General features: G+C 38.4%; 1 protein-coding gene across 3 annotated transcripts in view; it reads left to right on the forward strand.

The window, feature by feature from the left end:
- The window catches only part of CAND1 (cullin associated and neddylation dissociated 1), a 31,504-nt gene that overhangs the window by 1,715 nt on the left and 4,514 nt on the right, over positions 1-25,275 (forward strand). The window contains exons 1-10 of one of the 3 annotated variants that reach the window (XM_075714389.1): positions 3,375-3,401; positions 4,321-4,464; positions 16,761-16,915; positions 18,701-18,824; positions 19,245-19,501; positions 19,584-19,689; positions 20,198-20,343; positions 21,412-21,704; positions 22,395-22,536; positions 23,162-24,655. In XM_075714389.1, the coding sequence (XP_075570504.1) occupies positions 4,325-4,464; positions 16,761-16,915; positions 18,701-18,824; positions 19,245-19,501; positions 19,584-19,689; positions 20,198-20,343; positions 21,412-21,704; positions 22,395-22,536; positions 23,162-24,655 (2,857 nt within the window). In that variant the 5' untranslated portion in view covers positions 3,375-3,401; positions 4,321-4,324. Of the gene's footprint in view, positions 1-3,374; positions 3,402-4,320; positions 4,465-16,760; positions 16,916-18,700; positions 18,825-19,244; positions 19,502-19,583; positions 19,690-20,197; positions 20,344-21,411; positions 21,705-22,394; positions 22,537-23,161; positions 24,656-25,275 lie in introns of those variants that run through there. The other 2 variants (XM_075714383.1, XM_075714395.1) reach the window with 2 other exon arrangements.

Genomic DNA, 25,275 nt, shown 5'->3' on the forward strand with positions numbered 1-25,275 from the left:
TTAAATTGTACTAAAAATAGATTCAAACTTCTTTTTCCTTGAAGTGTTGCTGAAGATTTTTTTACTTTTATCATGCTAATTTGTTTTTGTGATTAAGTGAGCTTTCCATTTTGTGCTTATGGGGAGGATGACCTACAAAAAATTCTAATTGATTTGCAACTAAATACTGATTTTGATGAGTTTAAAACCTTCTGCATAAAAGCGCTAGGTCACACTTGACAAATGCAGTTGTAGCAAGCACTTTTTTCCCCAGCTACAAGTGGCTAAAACTTGTTTTGTAGTTGCTTTAGGAGAGCACACTTTAGAAATTACCTGTTCTAGGAGCTTTGAACAACTTTGGAATTCTCGAATATTAAAAAATTTTTCTTAACAGATTAAAATCTGACTTTACGAACCATAAAAAGGAGTGACGATAGACCTTTACAAACTGGCTGTTATGCAATAACACATTTTATGAAACTTTATGTGTACTGTGTATTTGCATAATGGATAAAATAGTATTTCGTACTAGTAAGTGCATTTATTCTTAGATCATGTATATTTGAAGAGGGACAGTGTAGTTAACTTGTTGATATTGGGGAGCTAAAAAACCACACTTCAAGTAACCACTTCACAGTAAAATTTAATCCTCTGTTTTTTTGATAAACTGACTTGTCCGAAGCAAGCGTGTGTGGCATTTATTGTCTGGAAACTCAGACTTAAATTTTAAAATGGGCAGTAATGTAAGGTGGCAGTTTGTGGCTGTGGGAGAAGTAGTGTCCTCAATGCAGGAGGAGAATGACTACTCTGAGTACAAGGTATGAGGAGCTGCTGATGTACTGCTGCTTTGCACCAGGTAAAGTTTGATGTGCCTGAGGAGGAAGCAGTTGTGACTAAAGGCCACATCTAAACTACTCAAAACCACGTTTCTAAATACCAGCTACTTTAAACTAAAGTTGCCAGGCCTCCCCATGCCATTGTGGGGCTTGGGTTTGTTTTTTAATGGAGGAGTCTGCCAGGAGGACTCCTCGGTTGTAGTTGAGTGCAGAAGCTGCTGATGCATTGAGGGTGCGCAAGCTCTGTTTAGTTTAGGAACTTGTCACAAGTAGGTGATGAGTGCATGTGAACTCCTAAGGCTAGGAAATGAGAGCTATTGACCAGGGAAGTGAGGGGAGGCTATTAAAAAGGTTTAAGAGAAGGAGGTAAATATAGCAGTAACATGGAGACAGTTTTTGAATGTTCTAGTACTGCGTGACTTTGTGTACATCCTCATTCCCATCCTATCTGCCCATTACCTGTACTTACCAAGTAGCTTTTTTCCTTGCTGTGCTTAAAAGCTGATGCCATTCGCATTCATCATCTGTTTATGCGCACATATGGTTCCTGTCAGATTACAGGCTTGCTTCAGTGGGACTGTTGGAGTGAATGAAAAATGAGTGAGGTCTTATCTTAGAAACACCTTGAGACTATTAGACTGGAATTACTGTATTAAAAGACAGGACAAGTTAGGGTCTGTTACGTGAGGGCAGGCATCTGGCATTTGTGATGCATATTAAGATTATGCAGAGTCTTGGCTTACATTTTCAATAAAAAAGTATCTAGCATGTCAGGCTGTAGAGATAACCTTCCAAGTATGACCTGAGCTCGAGCGATGTCTGCTTGAGGCTGATGTGTCTGAAGTCCAAATGTCAACCTTAACTGTTTAATTACAAGCCATTTTTGTCTGGGGCTTTGAATGGGTGTTGGGATTGGTACCGAATCCCATGGGATTCATAATTGAGTAATACACCTGTATTACTTCTGAGAAGAGGGGATGCTTACAAAAGAAGAACAGATTGGGAAACAGGCTTCAGAAGGAAAAGAAACAAAAAGCGTAAAAGCAATATTTTTGGAAAGTCATTTTTCAGTATGTTCTTGTACTGGTGGATATGACAGTGTTATTGAATAGTAAATTAATTGCTATGAAAGATGATTTTGTTTGCTTGATCTCTCAAAAATTAATCTTGGTCTTTAATATGGCACCCTGGATTGAGGGCTGGATAAACGTGATCGGCCATTGTCTGACTATTCTGTACAGGGCAAGAAACTGAAAAACACATAAAATGCAGCTTCACTTCTATTTCTCCCTTCATTAATGTTTGGCTTTTGTGAATTTTATGGGAGAATGTTTGAAAAACTCTGTATTTCTCTTCCTGCTTGAAAGTTGTTCTAAAATAAACTCAGAGCAGTGATTAATTTTTTTTAGAATCATAGAATCATAGTATCATTTAGGTTGGAAAAGACCTTTAAGATCATCCAGTCCAACCATTAACCTACACTACCAAGTCCACACTAAACCAATCAAGGGTAGACTAGACTAAACCATGTCCCCAAGTGCCATGTCTACCCGTTTTTTGAACACTTCCAGGGATGGTGACTCCACCACCTCTCTGGGCAGCCTCTTCCAATGCTTGACCACCCTTTCCGTAAAGAAATTTTTCCTAATTTCCAACCTAAACCTCCCCTGGCACAGCTTGAGCCCATTTCCTCTCGTCCTGTTTGCTAGCTACTTGGGAGAAGAGACCAACACCCACCTCACTACAACCTCCTTTCAGGTAGTTGTAGAGAGCAATAAGGTCTCCCCTCAGCCTCCTCTTCTCCAGACTAAACAACCCCAGTTCCCTCAGCCGCTCCTCATAAGGCCTGTGCTCCAGACCCTTCACCAGCCTTGTTGCCCTTCTCTGGACACGCTCCAGTACCTCAATGTCTTTCTTGTATTGAGGGGCCCAAAACTGGACACAGTATTCCAGGTGCGGCCTCACCAGCGCCGAGTACAGGGGGACAATCACCTCCCTGCTTTTTCTGGCCACACTATTCCTGATCCAAGCCAGGATGCTGTTGGCCTTCTTGGCCACCTGGGCACACTGCTGGCTCATGTTCAGCCGGCTGTCTACCAACACCCCCAGGTCCTTTTCGGCCAGGCAGCTTTCCAGCCACTCTTCCCCAAGCCTGGAGCATTGCATGGGGTTGTCGTGACCGAAGTGCAGGACCCGGCACTTGGCCTTGTTGAACCTCATCCAGTAGGCCTCGGCCCATCGATCCAGCCTGTCCAGGTCCCTCTGCAGGGCCATCCTACCCTCGAGCAGATCGACACTCCCACCCAACTTGGTGTCATCTGCAGACTTAACTGAGGGTGCACTCAATCCCCTCATCCAGATCACAGATAAAGATATTAAACAAGGCTGGCCCCAAAACAGAGCCCTGGGGAACACCCTCGTGACCGGCTGCCAACTGGACTTAACTCCATTTACAACTGCTCTCTGGGCTCGGCCACCCAACCAGTTTTTTACCCAGCGAAGACTACGCCCGTCCAAGCCATGAGCTGCCAGCTTCCCAAGGAGAATATTATGGGAGATGGTGTCAAAAGCTTTGCTAAAGTCCAGGTAAATGATATCCACAGCCTTTCCATCATCTACCAGGCGGGTCACCAGGTCATAAAAGGAGATCAGGTTGGTCAAGCAGGACCTGCCTTTCATGAACCCATGCTGGCTGGGCCTGATCCCCTGGTTGACCTGCACTTGCGTGTGGAGTTCACTCAAGATGAACCTCTCCATCATCTTCCCCGGCACCGAGGTCAGGCTGACAGGCCTGTAGTTTCCCGGGTCCTCCTTCTGGCCCTTCTTGTAGATGGGCGTCACATTGGCAAGCCTCCAGTCATCAGGGACCTCCCCTGTTAACCAGGACTGTTGATAGATGATGGAGAGTGGCTTGGCGAGCTCCTCCGCCAGCTCCCTCAGTACTCTCGGGTGGATCCCATCTGGCCCCATAGACTTATGAGCATCCAGGTGGTGTAGCAGGTCATTAGCTGCTTCCTCCTGGACTATGAGGGCTCCATTCTGGTCCCCATCCCTATCCTCTAGCTCAGGGGCCTGAGTACCCTGGGGATGACTGGTCTGGCTGTTAAACACAGAGGCAAACAAACTTTTTTTAAAAAAAAAGCCTGTTTTTTACAACATCAGCATAGCTAATGAAAGGACTACTTAAAATCTGGGAAAGTGTCAGTTTTTCTTTGTTGACATCATTTGGAATATAATGTAAACAGTGGAAGTAAAATATGTAGCTGTTCTCATCAGGGAAGGATGATGACCTAACTAAAAGCTACTGACATTTTTAAATACAATTTTTCTCCTTTTTATTCTATAACTAACATAAATGGTACTTGGATCGCTAAAGAGGTAACTAATCCAACGCTGAATGTGATTTATATGATAACAAATGGTGGAAACTGAGAATCTTGACTCCTGAGCACTGTGAATACCCTGTATCCTTTTAGTAATAATTATCTGACTATCTTTTTGTCAGGTTTATGGCTACTAATGACTTGATGACAGAACTACAGAAAGATTCTATCAAGCTGGATGATGACAGTGAAAGAAAGGTGGTGAAGATGATTTTGAAATTACTGGAAGATAAAAATGGTGAGGTGCAAAACTTAGCTGTCAAATGGTAGGTATTCTTTTTCTATGGTGTAAAGAATTGTTTAATGACTGAACAACATAAAGCACTTTTGAAAAACTTGAAGGACCACTGCTACGCAGAATAATTGTGAAATTGATGTCCACAAAGGAACTCTTGTACTTGTAGGCTACCTGCCTTAATTGTTGTTTCTTACAGAACTATCTTTTGTTGACATTGGGATTAACATTTGGGGTTTCAGGTGACAAATAGCACGCACACAGTCCTTGCTGAAAGTATATGAATGACATGCTTGTTCTTTGGTTATAATTCTTGAATGCTAAATAGATTTTAAAAGATTATAATTCATTGGTAGTTGCCACATTGAAATTTGACTGTAAGAAGGTAGAGGGTGCGTAGGGGAAGAATTGTAGTATTGGAGTAGTTTTCAAGCAGAGATAAAAACATAAAAAGGTAAATATATGGTCTTGGATATCAAATATGGAACCTCTTCACTAACATTCAGAATACTGTGTTAATAATGGTTTTACATGCTTTACAGGAACTGTAAATGTTTTATGGGGTCAGGGTGCAGTTACTTGCATTTCAGAGACTTCTGTTGCTTCAATACCCTTTCTTCCTCACTTTATTTAACTTTATATGTGGTGTGGCTTTTCCAGAGCGCCCTTTGAAGAGGTGTTACGTTTATTATGACTGACTTTTTGTTCTTGGTTGGCCCTTCTATCTTTTTGTGCCCTTTAAGGAGGTGCTATCTGTTACGAAGCTTCTAGTGTTCCTGAGAATGTTTCTTGTTCATGAGCTCAGTTTTTTTGGTTGTTTTTTTTGTTTTTTTAATATTCCGTTTATGCGACTTACATTCTGTGAGGCATGGATTGAAAGGGAGCTTGGGACAGCTTTGAAGAGAAGTTTCACATTGTGACCGGCTGAGTGAGTTTGTTTCAGCTTGTTAGTCTTTACAGTTTGCCCTATCAGACTAACAAACCAGAAAATGAAAGCTTGTGTGTACATTTGCTTGTGTATTTAGAAGCAGTGCTTGCTTCAGTTTCTGAAATATTTTAAGTGATGGTAACCAAAACCTTGCACAGAGAAACTAGTGTAGGAATAGCAAGTTTGAAGCCAAAGCTTAATATTACCAATATAGTAATATATTTGTCACTACTTTTTCACTACTCTTACCAGGGTTGCAGTGTTGTTAAAATGTGTCTCCCCGACGTGCCTTTTTTTTTTTTTTTTTTTTTTTAAATGTCATGTTTCTTTGAATTCAAACTTCTGAAATGTCAAAGTTCCTTGTGGTACAGCTTAAGTTCTATGGCTTTGAAACAGATTGCTTGTACTCAGTCAGTAGAGTAGATAATTATGAAACTTGGCTCAGGCTTAGAATTGTCTTTGTGTGAAATAACGTTTTGTGGAAAAGTTACGTTGCAGCATACGTGCAGTACTCATCTTTAGTGTACATCTGTCATGGTTTAACCCCATTTGGCAGCAAAGCACCACACAGCCGCTTGCTCACCACCGCCCGATGGGGGAGAGAATCGGGAAATGCTTTAATGGTTGGACTTGATGATCTTAAAGGTCTTTTCCGACCTAAACAATTCTATGATTCTATGGGGAAAAAAAAAAAAGTAAAACCGATGGGTTGAGATAAAGGCAGTTTAACAGGACAGCAGAGGAAGAGAAAGTGATAATAATGATAAAAGAATATACAAAACAAGTGATGTGCAGTGCAATTGCTCACCACCTGCTGACTGATGCCCAGCCAGTCCCCGAGCCCTGATCGCTGCCCCCCCAGCCACCTCCCCCCAGTTTATATATACTGAGCATGATGTCATATGGTATGGAATAGCCCTTTGGTCAGTTTGGATCAGCTGTCCTGGCTGTGCTCCCTCCCAGCTTCTTGTGCACCTGGCAGAGCATGGGAAGCTGAAAAGTCCTTGACTGAGTGTAAGCGCTACTTAGCAACAACTAAAACATCAGTGTGTTATCAACATTCTTCTCCTACTAAATCCAAACCACAGCACTATGCCAGCTACTAGGAAGAATATTAACTGTATCCCACCTGAAACCAGGACAACATCCTTAAGTTATCCTGAAGTTTAGATTATTGCACATAGACACAACTTATATATCACAATCTTTAACAGCAATGTTAGAATTTTGGATCTAAAGTACAAGTAATATTTATTAAAACATTAAAGAAAGATTGCAAAGGGAAGAGAATGAGAAAATAGATGGCTGCCTGTGTATGTGCACATTTGCATCTGTCCCGTTCTTTTCTTATTAACCATTCTTCTATTTTTAAAGTTTACTTTGATGTGCTGATAAAATTCTTGGATTTAATTAAAATGACAGGATCTATTTAAAGTCTGGAGTCTTTCTGAGAAATCCAAATAATATTAAACAGTGTTAAATTTACTGTAGTGGGACAGGAAACGTAATGGAAAAAATTTCAGCTAAATTGTGAACATTCATCTAGAATATGTATATTCTTGAACGTACCAGGTTTTTTTTTTGGCATCCCAATCACTTGCAGATACGCTTTGAGGACACAAAAAACCCACCCTAAAAGAGTCTTCTCATCTTAAGGCAGCTTATACTCATGGTATTGTTCCATGACAGTTTTAAGCCAGTCTTAAGCTAATGCTGCTGCTGCTGCTCTGCTGTTCTTGCCTTCCTTGTCCCTTTTCTTGTACTGTTGCTTATCTGATGTTGTGGACTGGTTTGGGGACTTAGTTTTATTCTGGCTTAGCGTACTCCTCCTGCAATCAGATGAGCATTGGTAGAAACAGTGGGGGTGAAGGATGAGAGAGGTTGAATGCTGTTACACTGGAGTTTTTCTAAGATAGTTCAAGCTGATCTAAAGTATTCCATCTACAACACGGGGTGTAAGCCCGATTTGTCAGGAAGTTAAATTCAGCCAGCATATTTTTATTGACTTTTTGGGTTTTAAATATTTTGTGGTGGTGTTCTTTACTTGTGTATTTCTGTTATGGATTTGCTGGCACCTTCAGCTGAGGAAACAATAAACTGTGTTTAGATCTCTATTAATTTGAATGCTCTGGTGAACTTTAGAGACTATCAGCAGGAACTTTCATCAGACTGGTACTTGATGACCCATTTAAGTATAGATTCCTCCTCTCATAGTAAAAGGATTTAAGACAACCCTGTGTACCTTTGAATCTGTATTTGAGACAGATTTTTCCTCGAGGAAGGGAGGAAAGATTTCCAGTTTGTTAGGGGAGCTTCCTCTACAGGTAGATCAATGGAAACACTGTGAATGGCAAAGATACTGACCACTCCTTGAGCAGGTAAGAATCTCTTGCAGGAGGATTCCTCTTTCAAGGTTTGATTCTTGAGGTCACTGAACAGAGCAGATTTAAAACGACTTGGAGCAGCCTTAAAGCAGCATTTATTTTTAGGCAAACATAGCAACAAGTAAGCAGTGTTCCTGGTTTTGCCTTATTCACTGCTTGCTTTCACATTTGGGTAGGAAGGGCCCTATTGGTTAAAATGCTGATGAACTTGTTTCTTACTACCTCTTCAAAGCACACTAGTGATTTTGTTCTTGATCCTTTCAGTTATATTACACTGGTTTTGGGCAGGATAAAACATGTTTTTGTTTGGTCAGCAGAAGTCAGGCTGAGAGTTCATGGATATTTGGGTAGCTGCCTTGCAAGATGATTGTGCAGTTCATTTCTGAATAAAAATGAAAAGTAATGAGCTGCGTTAGTACTCTTGGAGTAAAAGTCAGCCTGCTCTAAGCTTTGACCCTACAGAAGGGAATAGAGTGTATTTGTCAAGCTTCTGTTATTGCAGGCAGTAGATGCAAACTAGGTCAGTAACTGCAGGTTGTTCACCTTGTTTTTCTTGAGAGCATGTAAAATTTTAAATGCGTTCTTGTTGTCTGCATTTTTTCTGGAGGAGTTGTTTTTTGCTTCATCTGATAGTCACAGGCTGTTTTATAGTCAGCCAATGTAGAAAATGCTATTGGATATCCTTACAGCATATTCTTAGTTTCAGGCTGTTAGTGTAGTCCAGCATGGTATCCTGTGCACCTTATGGCAGTAGTAGTTATACTGCCTGTAGCTCTATCCAAGATTATGTGCATCTGGATTAGACAAGCAGTATGGTTCGTCTAAGTATAGGTATTGTGTTGGATGGGCTGTTTGTGCTTTGTCGTTGATAATGTTGGTAAAGTTCTGTTGGCCCAAATTGCACATGGTTTCATATGTTCAGTGTTGCAGTTTAAGGATGAACTGCTTCTCATTTTGAGCAGTTATCTATGATTTGATATTCTGCCATTTAAACCTATACTTAAAATTTTTATTGTTTCACGCTGTGAACTGTTTCCTGAAACCTGTAAAAACCCAAACGTGCATATATCTCTATATATATGTATATATTTGGGGGGAAAAAAAAGTGGGATTAAAGTAAGTACTGTCAGTGATTCCTCCCTTGTGATACTGTAGTTTCTCTGCATTTATCAGTGTGACTTCTCTGGGCAGTAGTTCAGTACAGGGAACCCTGCTTGATGTTGTGAGTGTGAGTCATTAGTGTGAACAGGATGATGCGCATATTGGATGTTGTGTGGCTGATCCGGTTCAACAGCTTTAAAGCATTTTGGATGCTGTGGTAATACACTGCTGCACATCATGCTATACTGGTGATTTGAATCAAATTTTTTCCCATTTGTGAATTTTAACTGTTTCCCGTAAGCAAATGTGCTTATTTGATAGTGATTGAAATATGCCGGTTTGAGGCTATAATTGATTATGAGTTGGTGTCCCTCTTCCTGATAAGGAGCTACACTATGAACACCTTTATTTTCGAATGTATGTAACTTAAAGGAGACAGTGTGTTAGAGTTGCTGTTTATTTCCATAGGCAGCTGAATGAGCTTTTGACTTCTAAGAGAAACTGGACACAAATTATTGGCTAGTGAAAGGGAAAATATCAAAGAGCACTTAAAACAATATCTGAAACTGCCTTCAAATGTTTAAAATACATGCTTAAGTGCAAAAGCTTTGTATTCAGAACTGATTTTGTAAAAGAAGGTTATAGTTTATTTTCAACTTCTGATAAGCTTAGTTTGTAATCTGGGACTAATAGTAAAGTCTGTAAGTGATATCTACTGATTTGAAAGGCCAGAAGAGCTTGAGGCAGTCTTTTTTAAAATTTACTTCATAATTGGTATGTCAGCTTTATTGAACTAATAGGCTGAATAAATAGGACTGAAGATGCTAATTCAGGTAAAATCTGTTTTAACACTTTCTAGAAACTGTAATTTCAAGTATTTGTGTGAATGACACTGTCGTTTCAGTAGTTTGGCAAACTTTAAAACATCAGCAAAAAAGTGTTTCCTGTACTTAATTAAGATGGATCTAACTGACCAGCCTTTGCTGTGACTATTTTAGTTACTCAAATAAATGTGTTTAAATTAGAAGAATTTAGTAGTTGTTCAGTAGCTCAGGTTTAAAAAAAATCCTTACCATCGTTTCAGATGTTTTCACTTAGGGAACAACTGGTTTTTGGTGCAGATCCGCTTCTGGTCTGTCAATGTATAAAAGGATCGTGTCAGCTGCAGATCTCTAGGATGTGGAAGATGTATTTTCATAGAGCTGCACAAGTCATTGCAAACTGCAAAAAGCAGAAGACATGACCTTTCTAGCAGTGAAAGGGAGGATGACATTGCCACCTGGAATCTCACCAACCAGAGAGCAAACTTGCTCGCTACTGATCAAAAAAGCAAACTTTCAGGATTCCTACTCTGAAGGCTTGATATATTTTTGAGAAGATACTGTTACTCAGTTTTATATGAGTACGCTTCCATAATTGTATGTGTGCTTGTTCCTGCTTCCTGGTGCTTCTATTTACAGTACTTCTGTTGGACCATGCAGTGTTACAGATGTGAAATGTTTTCTACAGATTCTGCACTCTGACCTTTGTATACCGTAGTCCGTTGACTGAAACACACAGAGAATTTCTCTGGACTACTGTGGACAGCCATCATACCTTGGAATTGGGATTGTTTCTGTTCTAGGTGATTTGTGCTTGCATTGCTTGCAAAACAATGTACTATGCAACAAGGGTAGACGAGCGCAGCAAGGCTGTGAGTAGCTGCTGACTGAGAAGGGTGTGTATTTGAAGAGAAACGAGTGATGTGTCAATGAAACACTGTGAAGGGAAAGCTTGGCTGAAGAATGAAATCAGGTTGTGGAGAAAGCTGTGAGCTTTTTGAGCAACTGCAGAAAATGTTTCAACTTTTAGGAATGCAGTCAGGGATGGCTTGATGTATTTTGAGTCTGGGGGATAATTCTTGGTAATAATCTGTGTGTTGGCAAATGCTTGTGTACAAATTTATCAGGAATTTATCTGTTGGAGGAAAAAGGTCTTTACCAGTATCAGTGTCCAGAAATTATTTTAATAAGATTGCAGTATTAATTTAACATGATTGAAGTGCTAAAATGATCAGATTAGATTGTGGATATGGTCCTCTAAACCCCTATTCTCAGGGGTTTAGTAGCTGTGGAGATGGTTTGATGGAATCTAAAGATTCCAGTACAGTGCCCTTTTCCTAAATTAAAGGGCAGTGCCAGGTTAGGGCCTGAGGTTTGGCTGCTTTTAATACAGGGTGCTCTGTCAGAGCTGTTCATTTCTGCAGGAGTAGGTGTACCTGCAGAAGCAAGTGAGAAACCATTCCATTACGTCTTCATTTCTGTGCACTTAAAGGGCTTTTTTTTTTTTTATGTCTTTCATCAGATACTAGTCAGTATCTCAATTAACAGTTCTCCTGAGATTATCTGTATGCTGTATCTTCTAGAGATGTTGTACCAAAGTCATTTTTGTGTATTTATTTTTAAGATCTCTGCGTATCTCCATAAAATACTCTGCAAAATGAGTAAATTGCAATCTTCCTGAATCTGTGACATTGGGGTGATCGAAACTGAGTTAGTTTTATGTGATATTTCAGTGCAGGGTTTTGGTAAATAAGTTTTTGCCTTTGCTGCCTTTTTTTTTTTTTTTAGTTATTCCCAAATTGCTAGTATTTTCAGCAGGTTTTACCACACGAGTAGGGTGATGATGGGTAAGGAAAGAAGGAAACCAAGCAGGTTACAGTTTGTGAAGGAATGCATGGAAGGCAGTAGGTGTGATTGTCTCGGGAATTGCGTATTCCTGGGTGTTAGTCTAAGTGCTGTGCCTCGAGTGCAAACACTGTTCAGAGTTCATGGGGGTAAGGCATTATGAGCATGGCCATTGAAAGAGAAGCTCCTAAGTGTGCCTAACATGGTGACAGACCACTAATGCCAAAACTTTGAACTTTACTCTGCTTACTGTCGTATTGTAAGTCACACTTAGTGCTTGAATGCAAGGGCTTGCTTTATATAATAGACAAATCTCCTTTGTCCATGTCCTTCTTCTGTCTGCACTTGTTGCTTGCTGCCTTTTGTTTCTTTTTGGGCATTTTTAATGATAATTAGCTCTTGCTGCTGTGAATTCTTGGACCTGGGAAAGAAGGGTAGCAGCAGTGGGGTACATAAAACAGGTTTTGGGATGGAAGATGTACTTTGGTTTTGTCCTACTGTATAGAGCCATGTCTGCTAGCTGATCTCAGCCCTTTGAGTCCAGCTGGAATTACTGCCTTGCAGTCTTCTGAACCTGAGCCTAGTCTTCCAGTCTAGCTCCCTCTAACACCTGTGTGTAACAGTTTAGTTTGAGCTGTTGGAACACTGTCGTTTTTTTTTTTTTTTTTTCCCCAGGAGTGGAGAAAATGGGTGGCCAGATTGGGTGGAACAATGATTTTTGAGAGGTCTACAGGTGTCCTGTGGTGTGAGCTATATGGTGGGGAGGGATGGCTTTGGAATGACTGAGAGGGCTTCTAAGGCAGGAAGCGTGAAAGACGTGGGGAACTCTGAGTGTGTTTGGGAGCCTTTGTAGCAAGAGGAATGGAAAACTTGATGCTCTGAGACTGAAGAGAAGACTGAGTTTCAGAGGAACTTGGAACATGTGGGTTTGGCTTTGTCCTGTAGGAGCTTCTAAACTGTGTTTGACGAGACTGTTCCTCTTTTTTTCCCCCATCCACGCTCGAAAGGACAATTGCACTGACCAGAAGTGGGGATTACTAAAGTGACTTGTTCAAAATGAACAAATTCATTGTCAAGTTTGGCTGTACATTCAGAAGTTAATTCAGTATGGTCCAAGGTGCCAAGTCACATTAAAAAATGGTGAGATAATACAAAGCATATATAGGTTAACAAGTAAAATTAATATGAAACAGTATTTCCTTGTTAACACCACTTTGGAATTAAGCTACACATCCTCAGATCTCCACTGCTAAAGCAATGCAGGAATTTGCCTTTTTTCCCCAGCAGTACCAGCAAGGTAGTAAACATGTGGGGTTGTCTTGCTGTCATTCTTGGCAAATACAGTACTAAGCTCCTAAACTAACTTCAGTGCCTTTATGCTGAACGCCATAGCCTCGAGCCTTTCCTTGTGAATAGTGCTCTGTGGCCTGTGTGTTCCCTCGCAGCTGCCTGGCTGACAGTTTTATTAGCTAGCAGTGAACCCAGGGTCCAGCTGTGTTCTTGGAGAGTTAGACTTAAACTCCAGAGCCATTTCCTAAAAGAAGAAAAAAATATTTTGCTTGTCATCTTGTACATTGTGTGCTTGTCTCTCAATATATATAAATTAAGAAAGGAACTCTCCTTTAGACTGTACAGACTCAAGAGTGATTTTTTTGTCTTAAAACACTTGTGGGTTTCTGTAATACAATAATGTGGGGATTAGATGATTGAGGTACTAAGTGTAAAGTAAGCTTTTGCCTGAGTGGTGTAACTTAATTTGGATTTTGGACTATCTAATTTCAGAATAATAGTCTTCACTGAGAGCTTAGTATCTTGCTAGTTTGGACAGAATTTCTGCTTGCCTGTAGATGATCCTGCCCCATTTTTGTGCAGTTGACTTAACGCCTGTGCTTTTTTTAATGTGAAACTTGCTTTTAATTCAGAATAATTTTAAAAATCTTATGAAATAAAACCAAAACATTTTTTCCCCATTGTGATCGCTATGGTCTGAAAGGAGGTACTTTGCATCCAGATAGTTTCTTTCCAGTAATCTGGTACAATTAGAATATGGTGTATTGAATGTATTCATTTTACTAGAGCTGCATACTGATATTTGTTAATCAGGGTTTAGCTTCGTATAATGATCTGTCAACTCCATTAATACATTGTACAATCAAATGTATGAAGTTGGAAGTTCTCTTTCCACCTTTTTCCTAGTGTCTTAAGCTTGGTTTGTTTTTGTGAAGTGCTTTCAAAGGTTAATTTTGGGGAGGGGGAAAAATATTTACCTTTCTGTATCAAGCTAACTTGTGGCTGAACTGTTTTAGAAGTTGATAATTGCCATTTGTTTCAAATCAATGAAAATTTAAATGCAAATTAATATATTACAACTTTCCAAATATTACTGTTTTTTTTCTAAGCATGGGAAAACAGTCCATTTTTGGACAGCATACTCTCTTTGTGCTTGATTGACAAGGAGTTAAACTAGGCAAATACTTCTAGTTTAAAGTTGTTTCACTGTTAATTATGTTAATCTATTTTACAAGTAATTTCATCATCTGCTTGTAAAACTTCTCCATACTTCTGATGGTTCAATAAGGTCATGACCATATGGACCTACGTACTTACAGTGAAGTGGCATATATTTGAAAATTTAAACTTTGCTTTCTTGATCTTAGTCTTGTTTTGATAACAAGTTAATTTGTTCATTTTTCCTTTAGGGTTTCAGTTTGAGTTCAGCTCTCCAAAATTAGTGTTTACTAACCCAATAGACATAATTTTAGTCTCAGTTAGCTTTGCTAGAATAAACTTTAATGAAAAGCAGATATATACAGTATTAAAAGTTCAGTGTGGAAAAAACTAAAGTTTATATGGAGGCATTACATTCTAATGTAGTTCTAATTTAATCAGTTTGTGATTGGCTTTAAGATGCTCCTTTTTCTGCATTTGTTCACACATTGATTTCCACATATTTCAGTTTTATAGCTCTGATTTATAGAGAGGTTGTCTGTGTACACTGTGTACAATGCTCAAGGGCAGATACAAAATTTGGACCCTCCCTTTTAAGCCACAGAAACATCCATGATTTCTGATCCATAATGCTTGGCTCTGTCAGCAGTGGTAGGAGACATGGCCTCTTAGCTCAGCACTTGAAACCACTTTAATGCTCTCTGTCCTCACAGGACAAATCGGATGGAACCACTGCATGGGTTCACTTTGACTTCTGTGCTGCAAGGTGGGCCCTGACTTTTACAAAAACAGCAACAAAAATTAAGCTTTTGAAAAATGCTTCCTAAAATATAACAACTTTGCACATGTCTTTCCACTCCTCGGAATCTTAACTGGATTGTTCTGATACTAAGGGCTCACTTAAAATTCTCACACTTTACTCCTTGTCAAAGTTCGCACTGAGAGCAGAAATGGAAAAAATCTACTGAAAATCTTCTGTGCTTTCTCACTGTGGCTGAAGTTGAATTTGATGGCAATGTGTATAACTTGACATGTGTTTCATAGGAGGAAAAGCATTGAGGTGCTGTTGAGAATCAGGCTGTAGGATTTCCTTGGTGGGACATCTGGAGCAGCTGCAAAACAACTAGGGGATGGTCTGTGCACAAGACCAAGTCAGAATGCTATTCATTATCCCTTTGATTCAGATGGAAGAGAAAATAAATAGTTGTTTTCTGGAGATACAGCTCAGTTTCTGTTGATTCTGCTGGTGGGCTACACTTCCAGCTCAAAATTCCCACATTTTCTGTAGGTGGTCCTTGCTAACTGCTGTCTCCATTCTTGCCTCAAGCCATTGCTTTTTCTCCTATGTGACTGTTGCACACAGCTCCTTGTCCTCCTGCCCTCGCCTCTGTCGGGGTCAGTGCAGAACCTAAGCTTGGCAGAACTTTAGCTTCATGTCACATCTCACCTCTAGTGTTGATGTCTCGTTAGTAAGCATGCTTTCGTGATCGGATGGTAATATTACGGATGTTACCACAGAGAATTAGAGAGAGAATAGCTGGCAAGATCAACATACAGAGAACAGAAGCTTACAGAACAAGGGAGCTATGTCTTTCAGAGTAGTTACTGTATGCATAGGTTAACTGCTGGTTTTTGACGGAACGTGGTAGAAATGCCTGTAGCACAGCTTGAACGCTGTTTTTCAGAATTTGATGTGTTCATCGTTAATGTAGTATGTTTGAGGGAGTTGAATTAGATTAAAATATTTGGTAATTGTAAAGTCTTTCAAAATTTATTTCCCATTTCTGAGATGCTTTGTCTGAAGGCAGGTGTTTTTAAAATAGGGAGAAACTAGAGAAGCAAATTTGGAGTGAGAAGTGGGAGGGGTAGTAGGAGAAAGAGTAAGTTCTTACTCTTTCTTACTTATGAGAGTAAGTTCTTACTCTCATAAGAGTTCTTATGGAGGTTTTTCACAGGTGAATGGAAGGAAATGGAGATAATATAAGGCTCTGCTTTTGCGTAACTTCCCTTTGAAACAGAACATTAACAATGGAGAGATGCTGGAAGTTGGTGATAGGGCTAGAAAGATGGGGAGGGCTATATTTCTTAGCAATGAACCAGACTTTACTAGGACATCTGCAGTTTTAGTATTTTGAACAAATGGGAGCATTTGACAAAGGAATACAAGATTGTTATGATCCTCAAAACAGTTGGAGAGACAAAAAACACAATCAGTGACAAAAACACAAATCAGGGGAAAGAGGAAGTGTTACTATGTGCTGCGTGTATAGTGGTGCTTGGAGTTGGCATGAAGGAGGGCATGCTATGTCTTTTTTTTAACCATTTGCATTCTCTTAAGGAAGGCACTCTGAGGTATAGAATGAGTCTGAGTGTATATCAGATCGAACCCAAGCATTGTGTAGAATAAAGATGCAGTAATTAAGAAGGTTGCTTACTTGTCTGTGAACTAAGCAGGCACTGATGGTCAAGCACATAAACTAATGGCTTGGGCTAGGTAGCTTTTGTTATAAATCTTGGCGTTGACAAGTAAGAGGGACTCTGGTTTTGAGACTGAAGCAGAACAGTCATGCAAAACCCATTTCCACCACTAGATTAAAAAAATGTACTAAACCAGTATTTTGTTACTAGATTTATAGAGACAGGTTATCAACCCAACAAGTTGAGGGTTTTCAAATTTCAAAATTCTGCTTTATGTTGTTACCAAAACCAACCTTAAGTTTGTGACTTGAATGCAAAATACTGAAATAAAATTAGTTTTATTTAAGGTTGCAGATTCAATATTTTTCTTCTGTTTGTACAGCCTTGGCCCTTTGGTGAGTAAAGTGAAGGAGTATCAAGTGGAGACCATTGTAGATACCCTCTGTACAAACATGCTTTCAGATAAAGAACAGTTACGTGACATTTCAAGCATCGGCCTTAAAACTGTGATTGGAGAACTCCCCCCAGCTTCCAGTGGTAAGGCATTTTGTACTCAAGACTATCTAGTTTTATTGTTTCATTACTAATTAAAAAATTGCAAAAGCTCAGTCCTTTAGTTCCAATGTTAAATGAACTGAATCCTCTTCACTAATTTCTACCAGAGGAGAAATGTATGGCACAAATATCCTTTTAGTTTCTTCTTCTCTGACCGTATTTCCAGATTTTACTAGTGTAAAAACTGTTTTTACTGAGGAATTGTGTTAATGTGAAAAACAAACAGTGTATGAACTTCAGTATAACAAATTGAGTGTAAAAGCTTCTATTTTAATAATTTCCTGGTGGAACATTTCTAGACTGTAGTAATAGCTAAATCTCATCTTGCTTTGTGATTGATAGCATACTATAAAATTGATTATAACCTGGGTATTTTTCTTTAATGATCTGATTTCTTGTCTCAGTTTCTGGTAAGTGTTTTGGAAAGTACCTTGTGTTTCTAACAATTGCCTGTTAAATTACTGAAATGCTTACCTGCACTTTTAAGTGAAGGCAGTCTTTCCTCCAAAAGAGATAGCAATGATGAACAGCTCATCAGTTAATGGCATTACTTTTTTATTCAAGTGCTTTTCAGATATGGTAGTGTAGGATATGAATGAGAATAGAGAAGTGATTAAAAAGGCTTTGGAAATGCAGTTTTTGGAGACTGAGGTTTTTGAACTTAAAAAATCCTTTATTGAAAGTCCACATAGAAGTGTTGCTTTTATCAAGCAGTAGTGAGGTGCATAAACTTTAAATAAATAACTAATTTTAAGTAAACCAGTTTAAGCTTTTATTCTTTTGTTTGCCTACACAAAACAAAAGGAGATTTTGGGGTGGAGGTAATGCTCAAACAAAAATGTGGCAAAATCTTTCAATATAATTAGTATTCCTAATACAAAAGGAACCTAGGTGTTATTTCTTGCTCTCAACTCAAACATAGATTGTTGTCTTTTTTTCTTAGCCTCTATGGCAATGTTTGAGGTCCGATTGTTATGTTTAGTTTTAGTCATATAATTAAGAATAAGCCATAAATATATATAAACTAGATTTAATACAGCTTGGAATGGTATTTATTTCACATCAAAATTCCCAGAGTGTGGTTAAAAAAACTTCATGCAAAGGAAGATAAGTGCTAGCTATTGGGTAGCTGTTACCATGATGTGAGTTTCTTCTCTCATAATTACTCCAAACAATGCTACACAGCTGGAGGAAGGGGGAACTATGGAGTTGTGGTAAAGACATTTTTACTTGAATTTTAAAATACTTTGGGTATACATTTTTTCCCCTTTCTAAGTGTTTCAGCAGTATTTCAGGTACTTATTATTTAAGTAGCTTCTTTTGCAAAATAATTTTGGTTTGCTTTTTTGTTACACAGCTGTTCTTTAGAGGTGGCTCTATCTGCTTCTGTGCTTCCCCTTACCTTTTAGTGTATTCCTTTATTTTTACTTATAGTCCTTTTATTTATTACTCTAGACTTGTCTTTGGCCTTCACTTTCTATTGCTTGCCCTGCCAAAAGCAGTGTCCTTTCTGTTTTCTATATCTTATGGGACAACTAAGAAGCCCTCCTTCTCAGTATGTTTCTACATAGATAGTCTTTCAGCTCTAATGCAGAGCATATGTTTCATTAGCAAACAAACCGGCTGTTCAAGCTTGTTTTGTTGGGCGGGAAAAGCTTCTTTATGTTGAGATCAGGTTGCTTTCCATACTCACAACCATGACCTCTGGTGTCAAAAACTGTATTTTTTTTTAACTATGAAAATGCTGAGGTTTTGTTTTACTTTCAGGTTCTGCATTAGCAGCTAATGTTTGCAAAAAGATTACAGGGCGTCTCACTAGTGCTATAGCCAAGCAGGAAGATGTGTCTGTCCAACTGGAGGCACTGGATATCATGGCTGATATGCTGAGCAGGTAAACATCCCTATTCCAAAATGCTGATGAATGCTGATAATACTCCTTAAAGCTTGAACTTTAATTTTCCAAATGTTAAATTTAAATTACTTTACGTGAAATAATTTGGTAAGGTATTAAGTATAGGTGAAACTTCATTCAGAAAAAAAGAAGTGAATGTATTGAAGATGATTGATTGATTAATATTTAATCTTCTGAGAGCTACAGTTTTAAGCTTATTTTAATGTTTATTGCTCTGAGGGTGTATTTTAAACTCATTTCTTTTTTTTTTTTAAAAAAAAAAGTTCCAAAAGCTTAAATTTAAAGACTTAATTGGAATCTTTGTGATGTTTGGGGAATATTTAAAGGAATTGTTGTACAGTATATGAACAAAGTTATCTAGATTCAATTGGTTTGAGTTTGTGTTTTGTCTGTTTTAAGGCAAGGAGGACTGCTTGTTAACTTCCACCCTTCAATTCTGACCTGTCTGCTCCCCCAGCTGACTAGCCCCAGACTTGCTGTGAGGAAAAGAACCATCATTGCTCTTGGTCACCTGGTTATGAGTTGTGGCAATATGGTTTTTGTTGACCTCATTGAACATCTGTTGACAGAGCTGTCTAAAAATGATTCCATGTCAACAACTAGGACCTATATACAGTGTATTGCTGCTATCAGTAGGCAAGCAGGTCACAGAATAGGTAAGAAAAATATATAAATTATCTGTAACGTTAAAAGTTTTTAGATGAGAGTAATTACTTTGCTATTTTTTTCCCTTACCAGGTGAATATCTCGAGAAAATAATTCCATTGGTTGTAAAGTTTTGTAATGTAGATGATGATGAGCTACGAGAGTATTGCATTCAAGCCTTTGAATCCTTTGTTAGGAGGTAAGTTATTCTTGGGTATCTATTTCAGGCTTTCTTAAGATCTAATAGTGTGGTGTTTGGTTGTAAGCTGTGAAGAGACAATCTCTTTGATACAAAACATTTTTGCAAGCTTTGAGCTTGAACCGTTCTTATAACTATCTTCTAACTTAGCTGTTAAGCAGTGTGTTATGTCTGTACTTCAGAAGCTTTTTACTGTGCCGTTGCTAGTTATGCACACAGGAGGGGGGAAGTATTTCAGTAATATTTGTTGTCCAATGGTGGTGACAAAAAATTGATACCCAAAGATGTATCTTGGTCCTCTGCAGCCTTCCAGTCTCGCAGATCCAGTTACATAGTAGCATTAACTTTTCTGACCTTCCTTTCTGAATCTCTTATAATTCAGATGGATGCATTGATGGTACTTGGTTTGGCTAATGTCTCTGAAGTACAGTATGTGGCATGAAGTCTTTTAGAAATATTTTAATTCTTCAAAGTAATTTGACATTGGTTGTATTTTTGTATTACACAGATGTCCTAAAGAAGTTTATCCTCATGTATCCACTATTATAAACATTTGTCTTAAATATCTTACTTATGATCCTAATTACAATTATGATGATGAAGATGAAGATGAAAATGCTATGGATGCTGATGGTGGTGATGATGATGATCAAGGTATGTTCTCTTTTTGGTTTGGGGGAGAGGCAGAGCTTGTGAACCTGCACTTATCTGAGTAAATTGATATGGGTGGTATTGCTACTAAGTACCAGCATTTGAATGACTTGTATACTTTTGCATTCAATTTTTGTACTGCTTTTCAACATAACTTATGAACTCACTTCTTGGAATAAAAGTATAGGATGTTTTTGCTGGGGATAAATAATACCAAGGGTGAACATAAAGTACAAGACAAATATTTTAAAATACTTGAAAGGTGGAAAATGGCAGAAGCATGTACGATGATACAATTAAAGTGAGAATAACATCAGTTAATGAATTGACAATATGTATTCAGCAAGGGAAAGGCTTCTCACTACTTTCCACTATAATATATTGTTACCTAATGCATAAAATCAGAATAGATTGGAAAATGCAAAATACTCAGTATTTTTTGGTAGGATCAAAAATGGTTTAGACTGAAAGGCATAAAATATTGTTAATATGGTGGCAATACCTTGCCATGTGCAAGCTTTATGAGAACTTGGACACAAGTAATCTGAACCCAGAGTGTAACATTCTCATTACTTTAAGAATGAATGAGCTGCGTAGTTGTTGCTTTAGCACTTAAAAAGTCAATTTGTATTGCTTATTGTCTATTTTTGTTGTCATTTTGGGGGGCAGAGTATGGTTTGATTTATTCCTAGAAAGAAACAAACAGAATAATTTGTTGAATCTTGATCAGCTAGTAATTGTTATTGCATTGTCACTTATGCGATGAATAAAGAGGAATATGGTTTAAATCAGTAGTCAGGCTGTAAATGTGGTGGGAACCACCTTGTCCTGTTTGCAGTTTAAATTAATACGTATGTAAGACTAGTGTGAAAAAATTGGCAGAGAAAATAATTAGCTTTACGATTTAGGCAATTTAGAAGGCTTTCATGTATGGTTTTTAACATACCTCTGAACCTATTTCTTTGGTGTGCCTTACACAAAGAACTCAAGTGTGTTCTTATTAATTGTTTAAAATAAGACTTATGCTTTGATTGTCTAGACTTAAACATATGCATAATTTATTTTTTCAAGGAAGCGATGATGAATATAGTGATGATGATGACATGAGCTGGAAAGTGAGGCGTGCAGCTGCTAAATGTCTGGATGCTGTGGTTAGCACACGACATGAAATGCTTCCAGAATTCTACAAAACTGTATCTCCTGCTTTAATAGCCAGATTCAAAGAACGTGAGGAGAATGTTAAAGCAGATGTTTTTCATGCATATCTTTCTCTTTTAAAACAAACTCGACCTGTGCAAAGTTGGCTTTGTGATCCTGATGCAATGGAACAAGGAGAGACACCTTTGACAATGCTTCAGAGTCAGGTTATTTGTCAAGATTTTTGTTATCTTTGAGAAGATACACTGAAGTTGTGCCCTATTCATAAGGATAGTTCTTGAAATATGCCATATCATACTTTATTCATACACATATTTACAGTTTATTACTGTAGTACTAACATAGAGAGCAAGCCAGGTAAACTGGCCTAGAAGTGTAGCAGTCCTGGGAACTGGAATTACCAACTCATGCAAATGTGCTTATCTGAGTTAGTTGTTGACTGTCACCTGTAAAAGTTGCGTGTCCTATGAGTTTAGCCGAATTACCAAAGCAAAATAGTTACTTTGTGCATTCTGTAATGCAGGCATGAGCTCTAATGATCAAGATAAAACTTGATTTGGTACAAAGTATTTTATTTGCAGAATAAAAAGGATAATGCTGAAAAACTTTTTCTAAGTTAATTACTTGGGTGACTTTTCAATTGTTGCTCTCTACAGTTTTATTAATGCAACTCTAGTTTTGCTTTGTTTCATCTTGCCTTTTAAAGTTAAATTACTATTTTTTTGGATAGCAATTCTTTTGAATCTTCATTTCCCAGTGTTTACAACTTTTCTAGTTCTGTAGAGAAATCAGAAATAGAGGGGTAGGACACACAGCTTTCTTTATATCCCCCCAGTGATCAAAGATGAAAGAAATGTCAGCTATTGAATCAATTAACTGATGTGCGATGATTACAGGTCCCCAACATAGTTAAAGCCTTGCACAAACAGATGAAGGAGAAAAGTGTGAAGACTCGTCAGTGTTGCTTTAACATGCTGACTGAGCTAGTCAATGTGTTACCTGGAGCCCTAACACAACATGTTCCTGTACTTGTACCAGGTATGAGAAACATATTAACTTAAAGATTTATTAGTAAATTGGATGTGAAGTTTCAAAATCTTTAAGCCTTGACTGTTCTTTTTGCAAAAGCTTTGAAGCATTGCTTCTCTTTAAAGAAATTGGCAAAATACCTGCTCTGTGGATACATATAAATATTTTAGTGACAGATTTCCATTAATCTTGAAACAAGGGTTGGCTCTAAGACTGAGATTTTTTTTTTCTATATATAAAAAAAAATTAATTTGCTGCTTAATTGCAAGATCAAATTGCCTTCTTTCTCATCTCACCAGAGTGAACTATTGTCCATATTTTAGCTTTTGGGACCTAAAATGTTGAATTTTGAAGTAACAAGCAAAAGTAGGTTTGGAAGAGTTAATGGTTCAGAATCCCATTTTAATTAAGAGAATACATCACAAACCATCAAATGGTCCATGTCCTCTGTGTAGAGGAAGCTTGAAAACTAATTGATTGAATAAAATGGTGAAAGGGGCTTGGAAGCATTCAAGAAAGGCTTGGAGCAGGAAAACTTAAATTGAGTTATAGCTGCCTGCCTTCAGAAATTTTGAAGTGTTCTAACTGAATATAAATACCTTGCCTAAAAATACATTTTTCTTTTTTCTTCCAGGAATAATTTTTTCACTGAATGACAAATCAAGTTCTTCTAATCTGAAGATAGATGCTTTGTCCTGTTTGTATGTGATCCTCTGCAATCATTCTCCCCAAGTCTTTCATCCTCATGTTCAAGCATTGGTACCTCCAGTTGTAGCTTGTGTTGGAGACCCATTTTACAAGATAACATCAGAGGCACTTTTGGTTACCCAACAACTTGTGAAAGTCATTCGTCCTTTAGACCAGCCTTCTTCCTTTGATGCTACTCCTTACATCAAAGATTTGTTTACTTGCACAATCAAGAGATTAAAGGCTGCTGACATTGATCAGGAGGTGAAAGAAAGGGCAATATCTTGCATGGGTCAAATCATTTGTAGCCTTGGTGACAGCCTAGGCACAGACCTGCCTAGTACACTTCAGATCTTCCTAGAGAGACTGAAGAATGAGATCACTCGGTTAACTACAGTGAAGGCCATGACACTGATTGCTGGTTCTCCTTTGAAGATAGATTTGAGACCAATCCTTGGGGAAGGAGTTCCTATTCTTGCTTCTTTTTTGAGAAAGAACCAGCGAGCCTTGAAACTGGGCACTCTTTCTGCTCTAGATATTTTAATTAAGAATTACAGTGACAGCTTGACAGCTGCCATGATTGATGCTGTCCTGGATGAGCTTCCACCTCTGATTAGTGAAAGTGATATGCATGTATCACAGATGGCCATCAGTTTTCTGACAACACTGGCTAAAGTATATCCTTCCTCCCTGTCAAAGATTAGTGGGTCCATTCTCAATGAACTTATTGGGCTGGTTAGATCACCTCTACTTCAGGGTGGAGCACTTAGTGCCATGCTAGAATTCTTCCAGGCTTTGGTTGTGACTGGTACAAATAATTTAGGCTATATGGATTTACTGCGCATGTTAACGGGTCCAGTGTACTCACAGAGCACAGCACTTACTCACAAGCAGTCTTACTATTCCATTGCCAAATGTGTTGCTGCCCTTACTCGAGCCTGCCCTAAGGAAGGACCAGCTGTTGTAGGTCAGTTCATTCAAGATGTCAAGAACTCAAGGTCCACGGATTCCATTCGGCTTTTGGCTTTGCTTTCTCTTGGGGAAGTTGGGCATCACATTGACCTAAGTGGACAAATTGAGCTGAAGTCTGTAATACTAGAAGCATTCTCTTCTCCTAGTGAAGAAGTCAAATCAGCAGCATCTTATGCATTAGGCAGTATTAGTGTTGGCAATCTTCCTGAGTATCTGCCATTTGTCTTACAAGAAATAACCAGTCAACCTAAGAGGCAATACCTTCTTCTTCATTCCTTGAAAGAAATAATTAGCTCTGCATCAGTGATTGGTCTCAAACCATATGTTGAGAACATCTGGGCCTTACTCCTGAAACATTGCGAATGTGCAGAAGAGGGCACAAGGAACGTTGTTGCTGAATGCTTGGGCAAGCTTACGTTAATAGACCCAGAGACTCTGCTTCCACGACTCAAGGGATACTTGGCATCAGGTGCGTAACAGTAACTCACGTACATATTGTCGTAAATGGTCTTAAGCTCTCTATTAATAAATTTATCTAGTTTTACAAATTATTTGCTTAAATTTTGTGATACCCTTGAAGTTCTGCTTTCATCCCACCCCAACTGAAGCTTAGATGGCTCCATTTTTACTAGAAGTCAGTCATACATAACGTGAATTAATTTTATGGTCTGCTTTCAGACTGTAGTATTTCAATTAATGATGTTATGTTTAACTAAGTGTTATGAACTTAAAGGTTAAGAAGCATGGGCGAGAAAGGGACAGCACTACTTGACAAACCAGTTGCAACATGTTGACATTTTGCTACAACAGTATTCCTAATTTTCAGATAAGAATACCGAAATTTTTAAGGGTTAGGAAGGATCATTGTGCATAACTCATTAATCAGTTTCATATCAAGAATATTGACATGTTTTCTTCATGTGCTTCTGCTTTAAAGAGGCCTATGGGGTGAATTAAAAAATCTGTCCTGGCAGGCTCATTACTTGAATTTGCTGTAGCAGATAATGTTAAATGTTTATTACAAATGTTATGGTCTCTTTTCCCCTGTTTAAAATGGAACACAGGAACATCTATGGAGCAAACATAGTG

Source organism: Pelecanus crispus, chromosome 1, assembly GCF_030463565.1.
Source record: "Pelecanus crispus isolate bPelCri1 chromosome 1, bPelCri1.pri, whole genome shotgun sequence".
NCBI lineage: Eukaryota > Metazoa > Chordata > Aves > Pelecaniformes > Pelecanidae > Pelecanus > Pelecanus crispus.